At 54.8% G+C, this 8,503-nt stretch overlaps 2 protein-coding genes across 2 annotated transcripts; one reads left to right on the top strand and one right to left on the bottom strand.

Annotated features, from left to right (window-relative positions):
• The first annotated feature begins 16 nt into the window (after window positions 1-16).
• On the top strand, window positions 17-7,810 carry thoc6 (THO complex 6). Its single transcript, XM_023957182.1, has 13 exons — window positions 17-169; window positions 951-1,042; window positions 1,120-1,184; window positions 1,288-1,391; window positions 1,462-1,499; window positions 3,851-3,899; window positions 3,979-4,050; window positions 4,112-4,214; window positions 4,287-4,336; window positions 4,427-4,489; window positions 7,281-7,391; window positions 7,458-7,586; window positions 7,687-7,810. Exons 1-13 carry the CDS (start codon window positions 32-34, stop codon window positions 7,765-7,767), a joined length of 1,095 nt encoding a protein of 364 aa, XP_023812950.1. The 5' UTR covers window positions 17-31; the 3' UTR covers window positions 7,768-7,810.
• LOC111947721 (mediator of RNA polymerase II transcription subunit 15-like) lies at window positions 7,047-8,464 on the bottom strand. Its single transcript, XM_023957185.1, has 2 exons — window positions 8,247-8,464; window positions 7,047-8,182 (listed from the first exon to the last, which is right to left on the bottom strand). The coding sequence occupies exons 1-2, from the start codon at window positions 8,383-8,385 to the stop codon at window positions 8,046-8,048; spliced, it is 276 nt and encodes a 91-aa protein (XP_023812953.1). The 5' UTR covers window positions 8,386-8,464; the 3' UTR covers window positions 7,047-8,045.
• Window positions 8,465-8,503: the final 39 nt, after the last annotated feature.

Genomic DNA, 8,503 nt, shown 5'->3' with positions numbered 1-8,503 from the left:
AAATCTTTGTCACACCACTACAACTCCCAGCATGCCGTGCGTTCCTGTGACGTCATATTCTCGAGCCAGAGGTTTTCGCGCCTTGTGCGCCGCTAGGTTTATTGTCTGGAAGTTCAGTGTTGTTCGGTTCTGGGGGTTCCAGGTCGGCGGCAGGATGGGACCGGTCGAGGTGAGTTACCCGAACACGGACTCGGTTCGCGCGCACAGAATCCCGGTGTCACTTTTATCGAACCGAGCCTGAAGTCCGTCCACGGAGGAGGAGACTCAGACAGACGGCTTCATCATCCGAACCCCGCTCAGGTTCCGTTTCCGCTGGCGAATAAACCGTAAAGGAATACGGAGCCACAGAACCACAAAGTCCAATACCTGATCCAGAACCTTCATTCTGAACAGAACATCAGTAAAAACATTTGGTAGAAAAACCGCAGCGACTTCAGCCAAACGCAGCAAACTGATATTAATGGAGGCTTTATTTATGACACATCCCCTGGGGGGGAGGGGGGGGGGGTGTTACATCATGCTTCACGGTACACGCGTCCCGGTAAAGCGCTAATTAACTGGAGAGAAATTCAGGTTCGAGTCCCACTCAGGCTTCCTCGTCCATAGTATAACATGTTTATAAAGCTCCATATGGCTGTGATGGTCATGAACATCATAACCAACAATAATCCACCGACAGTCACCTTAGAACGAGCTGAATGACCAGACATGCAATCTAATGAATACATTTGTACATCAAATAACTCGGCTGATATTAGCGCTTTACCGTCTTTGTGGACCAGAAACCAGGATGTAAACATTTTACGCTAAAACTCAGTGACGGCTGGCCGGACCGCACTTCACCAGACCACGGTCTGGTTCCGATTCAATGTGACTGAGAAAAGAACCAAAGTTCTGGATGAGTAGCTGCTGTTCTGGATGTTCTAACCGGACTCTGGTTCCGCCCCCAGCTGCTCCACATGTCCGTCTTCTCTCAGAGCTTCTCTCCCTGCGGACGCTTCCTGGCGGCCGGGAACAACTACGGGGAGATCGGCCTGTTCAGGTGAGCGAAACGAGCGCCGCCGTGCACGGGCGGGCGGGCGCGCACGGCGGCGCTCTCAGCTGTGTCTCCGTCTCCAGTTTGTCAGCAGCTCTCAGCCCAGATGCCGGTGCCGCCAGCCTCAAACCGGTCCTGACATTCACAGGTGAGTCCGTCCGGCTGGACCGGGTCCAGGAGAAGGTTCTTCCGGTGATCGTGGTCCGGGTCCGGCAGAAGGTTCTAGTTGAACGTTGGGTCTCGTCCTGCAGCTCACGAGGGTCCAGTCTTCAGCCTTCTGTCGGCGGACGGCGTCCTGCTGAGTGCTGGAAACGGCGAGGTCAGCGCCTGGAGCTGGACCGAGCTCAGCAAGAAGGTGAGGCTCCTCGGAACCAGAACCCCAGTCCTCCTGGACCTCCAGGTGACCTCCTGCCCTTTGTCCTCAGAGCGTAAAGCCCCTGTGGAGCAAGAGACCCACTTACAGGTGAGAACACGCACACACAGACACACACAGACACACAAAGAGACGCACACACAGACGCACACGAAGAGACGCACACACAGACACACACAGACACACACAGAGACGCACACACACATAGACACACACACACAGACGCACACAAAGAGACGCACACACAGACGCACACACACAGACGCACACACACAGACGCACACAAAGAGACGCACACACAGACGCACACACACAGACGCACACAAAGAGACGCACACACAGACGCACACACAGACGCACACACAGACGCACACACAGACGCACACAGAGACGCACACAGAGACGCACACAGAGACGCACACAGAGACGCACACAGAGACGCACACACAGACGCACACACAGACGCACACACAGACGCACACACACAGACGCACCCACACAGACGCACACAAAGAGACGCACACAAAGAGACGCACACACAGACGCACACACAGACGCACACACACAGACGCACACACAGACGCACACAGAGACGCACACAGAGACGCACACAGAGACGCACACAGAGACGCACACAGAGACGCACCCACACAGACGCACCCACACAGACGCACCCACACAGACGCACACACACAGACGCACACACAGACGCACCCACACAGACGCACACACACAGACGCACACAGAGACGCACCCACACAGACGCACCCACACAGAGACGCACCCACACAGACGCACACACAGACGCACACACAGAGACGCACACACAGAGACGCACACACAGAGACGCACACACAGAGACGCACACAGAGACGCACACAGAGACGCACACAGAGACGCACACAGAGACGCACACACACAGACGCACACACAGACGCACACACAGACACACAGACGCACACACACAGACGCACACACACAGACGCGCACACAGACGCACACACAGACGCACACACAGACGCACACACACACAGACGCACACACACACAGACGCACACACACAGACGCACACACACAGACGCACACACACAGACGCACACACACAGACGCACACATAGACGCACACACAGACGCGCACACACAGACGCACACACACAGATGCACACACAGAGACGCACACCCAGACGCACACCCAGACGCACACACAGACGCACATACACAGACGCACATACAGACGCGCACACACAGACGCGCACACACAGACGCGCACACACAGACGCGCACACACAGACGCGCACACACAGACGCGCACACACAGACGCACACATAGACGCACACATAGACGCACACACAGACCCACACACAGACGCACACACACAGACGCACACACACAGACGCACACCCAGACGCACACCCAGACGCACACACACAGACGCACACACAGACGCGCACACACAGACGCGCACACACAGACGCGCACACACAGACGCACACACACAGACGCACACACACAGACGCACACACACAGACGCACACACAGACGCACACACAGACGCACATACACAGACGCACATACACAGACGCACATACACAGACGCACACACAGACGCACACACGCAGACGCACACACACAGACGCACACACACAGACGCACACATAGACGCACACATAGACGCACACACAGACGCACACACAGACGCACACACACAGACGCACACACACAGACGCACACCCAGACGCACACCCAGACGCACATACACAGACGCACACACCGACGCAAACACAGACACACACACACAGAGGCACACACACAGACGCACACACAGACGCGCACACACAGACGCGCACCCACAGACGCGCACACACAGACGCGCACAAAGAGACGCACACACACAGACGCACACACAGACGCACACACACACGCACACACAGACGCGCACAGACGCGCACACACAGACGCACACACACAGACGCACACACACAGACGCACACACAGACGCACACACAGACGCACACACAGACGCACACACACAGACGCACACACACAGACGCACACACACAGACGCACACACACAGACGCACACACAGACGCACACACACAGACGCACACACACAGACGCACACACACAGACGCACACACACAGACGCACACACAGACGCACACACACAGACGCACACACACAGACGCACACACACAGACGCACACACACAGACGCACACACACAGACGCACACAAAGAGACGCACACACAGACGCACACACAGACGCACACACACACAGACGCACACACACACAGACGCACACACACACGCACACACAGACGCGTACACACAGACGCGTACACACAGACGCACACACACAGACGCACACACACAGACGCACACACACAGACGCACACAAACAGACGCACACCTGCACAACCACCCGTGTTGTTCCTGCAGCTCCAGTCTGGAGATCCCAGAGATCAACGCCATGGCGTTCAACCCACGGGTGAGACGCACGCCACTACACGCACGTGCACATGCTGATGTACACACTCACACCAAGCATTCCGCGTGTGTGTCATCAGGACAACAGTCTGGCGCTGGGGGGCGGAGACAACAACATTCACGTCTTGGACCTGGAACATGGCGTCTTTAAGGTGCGTTCGAGTGCTGTGTGTTCGTGGCAGAGCTCCATCTTCCTCACCTGTGTTTCTGTAGGCGGTCCTTCACGGACACACGGATTACGTGCACTGCTTGTGCATGAGAGAGCGGGAGGCGGAGCTTCTGTCGGGTGGAGAGGACGGAGTGGTGAGGATGTGGGGTGAGTGACAGCTGCCGTCTTTGAGCTTCATCCTTTAGTGACGATGATGATGATGATGATGACGCTCTGCAGACAGCAGGACCGGGCGGTGCGTTCACTGCCTGGAGGTCCACAAGTACGAGGTGAGGTCTGGGGGGTTGGCGGGGGGAGGGGGGGGGGCTCGGATCCATCAGGCTGACGGACGGGTTCTGATCCTCGTGCACGTCTTTCAGGTGTGCGCACGGCCCCAGCACGGAAAATGGATCAGCTGCCTGACCACCGACTCTGACTGGATGGTAAGAAGATTGGAGGCGTTCGGGTCACTGGGAACGTTTCCCAGCCCTTCCTCACCGAGGAGTCTCCCTCTGTCAGGAGTCTTCCTCAGTCAGGAGTCTTCCTCAGTCAGGAGTCTTCCTCAGTCAGGAGTCTTCCTCACCGAGGAGTCTTCCTCAGTCAGGAGTCTTCCTCAGTCAGGAGTCTTCCTCACCGAGGAGTCTTCCTCTGTCAGGAGTCTTCCTCTGTCAGGAGTCTTCCTCTGTCAGGAGTCTTCCTCTGTCAGGAGTCTTCCTCAGTCAGGAGTCTTCCTCAGTCAGGAGTCTTCCTCAGTCAGGAGTCTTCCTCTGTCAGGAGTCTTCCTCTGTCAGGAGTCTTCCTCTGTCAGGAGTCTTCCTCAGTCAGGAGTCTTCCTCACCGAGGAGTCTTCCTCAGTCAGGAGTCTTCCTCAGTCAGGAGTCTTCCTCAGTCAGGAGTCTTCCTCACCGAGGAGTCTTCCTCAGTCAGGAGTCTTCCTCACCGAGGAGTCTTCCTCTGTCAGGAGTCTTCCTCTGTCAGGAGTCTTCCTCTGTCAGGAGTCTTCCTCTGTCAGGAGTCTTCCTCTGTCAGGAGTCTTCCTCAGTCAGGAGTCTTCCTCTGTCAGGAGTCTTCCTCAGTCAGAGGTTCTGAGGTTGTTCTGTTGTTCACCTGCCAGCTTGGTCGCCACAGCCAATCAGCAGTCAGATCAGCACAGGTGGTCAGGCAGAGTCCTTCAGGTCACAACCCCGTGTTCTACCTGGGCTGGGGACCGGCACAGGGAGACCGCTACCTTGGTAGGCAGTAGTGTGAAGCAAGTTGACCGTTAAAAAATCATTTAAAAACGGATAAATCAATAATCGATATCGGACGATACCATCGATTGAGGTACTGCAGGTTTATGTTACTAGAAGATAAAACCGACCAATCACAGCAGACGACACACGTGTGATGTCATCAACACAGAATAGTCCATCATTCCAGTCCAATGTGTGGACAGACTGTGAATAAAGTCATGTGACCATCCAGTGTCTAGAATGTTCTAAGAATGTTCCCTTTGGATTCTTTGGATGTGGAAAAACAACAGTGGTGAACTTTAGGAAACTAACATGTGAATGGATTTGACATTCATTCTAGTTTACTTGTTGGTTTGGACACAGATTTCATTAACTTGATGATCTGGAAGAAATCCAAGAATCTGGAAAACTGTTCAGGAGCAGGAATTTCTGTCTGGAAGTTTAGATGAAGAGGATCTGGATCCACTTTAGGACAGAGGATCTGGATCCACTTTAGGTCAGAGGATCTGGATCCACTTTAGGTCAGAGGATCTGGATCCACTTTAGGTCAGAGGATCTGGATCCACGTTAGGTCAGAGGATCTGGATCCACTTTAGGACAGAGGATCTGGATCCACTTTAGGTCAGAGGATCTGGATCCACTTTAGGTCAGAGGATCTGGATCCACTTTAGGACAGAGGATCTGGATCCACTTTAGGACAGAGGATCTGGATCCACTTTAGGACAGAGGATCTGGATCCACTTTAGGTCAGAGGATCTGGATCCACTTTAGGTCAGAGGATCTGGATCCACTTTAGGACAGAGGATCTGGATCCACTTTAGGTCAGAGGATCTGGATCCACTTCAGGTCAGAGGATCTGGATCCACTTTAGGACAGAGGATCTGGATCCACTTTAGGACAGAGGATCTGGATCCACTTTAGGACAGAGGATCTGGATCCACTTTAGGACAGAGGATCTGGATCCACTTTAGGTCAGAGGATCTGGATCCACTTCAGGTCAGAGGATCTGGATCCACTTTAGGACAGAGGATCTGGATCCACTTTAGGACAGAGGATCTGGATCCACTTCAGGACAGAGGATCTGGATCTGGATCCACTTTAAGGCAGAGGATCTGGATCCACTTTAAGGCAGAGGATCTGGATCCACTTTAAGGCAGAGGATCTGGATCCACTTTAAGGCAGAGGATCTGGATCCACTTTAGGACAGAGGATCTGGATCCACTTTAGGACAGATGATCTGGATCCACTTTAGGTCAGAGGATCTGGATCCACTTTAGGACAGAGGATCTGGATCCACTTTAGGTCAGAGGATCTGGATCCACTTTAGGACAGAGGATCTGGATCCACTTTAGGTCAGAGGATCTGGACCCACTTCAGGTCAGAGGATCTGGATCCACTTTAGGACAGAGGATCTGGATCCACTTTAGGACAGAGGATCTGGATCCACTTTAGGACAGAGGATCTGGATCCACTTTAGGTCAGAGGATCTGGATCCACTTTAGGACAGAGGATCTGGATCCACTTTAGGACAGAGGATCTGGATCCAGTCGTTCAATATGAACCAAAATGGAGCAGGAATCGGATCAGGAACCACAGATGATGATCAGAATCGAATCGTTAACATATAGACCCTCGCTGCATTCAGCCCATCACGAATCCTGGGAATCAAACCCTGATTTCCTGATTGTTGGAGCCCACAGGTACTTCCTATTCTGAATGCCAGGGGGAGGAGTCAATCTCTATATACAGCCAATGGGAGCGTCCCACACCTGGTGAAACATTTTACAAAGCAGATCCAGAGAAAACAACAGATGATGTTGAGTCACACCGGCTTCAGAACCATCACAGAACCGGGTTTCAGAACCACAGACTTCACAGAAACCTTGGAGAAAAAATCTGCAGAATCTGTTCAGAGGCAGAAACTGCTGAGTCATTCAAAGTCTGAGTGAGCTTGTGTGCATGCGTCTGCATCTGCGCAGCTGAGCTGTCTGTCCTCCTGCAGGTGTGCGGGGGGGGCCCAGCTCTGTCCCTTTGGCACCTCCGCTCGCTGTCACCCACCTCCGTCTTCCCGCTGAGCGGCTGCCAGCGCCACGCCGCCTTCCACCAGGACACGGTGAGCCTCCGCCTCGCTGCAGGTGACACGCCCCTCGCGCCGACACTAACGCTCTGGTGTGTGCAGATCCTGGCGGTGGGGGAGGGGCAGTTTGTGTCTCACTGTCTGCTGGGGGGGGCAGTGAAAGCGCAGATCCCGTGCACGCCGCAGAGCCTGAACACGCTGCAGATCAACACGGGCAGCACGGAGCACAGGGTGAGGCCCTGAAGGCAGCAGTGCCCACCTGGGGGCGGGGCCCTGAAGGCAGCAGTGCCCACCTGGGGGCGGGGCTCTGACGCAGGTGTGTGTGTTGCAGGTGCTGACAGTGGGGGGGAGTAGCAGCTGCATCGACGTCTTCACAAACCCGTCCTACAGAGCCTTCTCCCTCAGCTTCTGATGCCTTCAGGAACACTCTGTACATCAATAAACTTTGATCCCAGCCTGTGTCTGTCTGATCCAGCCTCATGGGGAGGGGGGGCTAGCCCACCAGGGGGCCCGTCGGCCTCCAACCCCCCCAGTGGGAATCTTTAGGAAGCGATGAAGGTGATGTGAAGAAGACTTTTCATAAACACAAACAGGAGCGCCCCACCAAAAAGAAAGAAGTCTGTTGAGTCTCAGTCACCCAGAATGCATTGAGGCAGTGGCATGAGCGGACCACCCCAGGTGGGCGGGGCTTCAGGCGGCAGACAGGCACGCCTGCCGGACGCTCTGGGCCCAGGTGTTGAGCAGCTCCGTCACAGAGTGTTTGTCGGGCAGCTGCAGCAGTTTGGACGTCATGTTGCGGTGCACGCTCTGCAGGAAGCTGTTGGCACCTGAGGACGCACAAACGCATCACTACCAGCCTAGGCTTCCCGCCGCCGCCGCCCTCACACTCACCGTACTGCTCGCCGTCGTCGCTCCAGAGCGGGCTCTGGTCTGGATAATCCGCGGGAATGCTGAGCTGCAGAGGAGGAACGCTGGGAAAGTTCTTATCATCTGAGGAGGAACCAACAGGAGGAGGAGTCACAACCTTCATTCAGGTTCCAGTCCAGGTTCCTCCAGGGTCCCGGATCAGAACGTCAAAGCATCTGACCAGAGCAGAGTACTGTAGTAAAAGTAGGACATGGCCCCATGAACTACTACAGTTACTTCAG

This window comes from Oryzias latipes, chromosome 8 (genome assembly GCF_002234675.1).
Source record: "Oryzias latipes chromosome 8, ASM223467v1".
Lineage (NCBI taxonomy): Eukaryota > Metazoa > Chordata > Actinopteri > Beloniformes > Adrianichthyidae > Oryzias > Oryzias latipes.
This window is presented reverse-complemented; position numbering and strand designations above follow the sequence as displayed.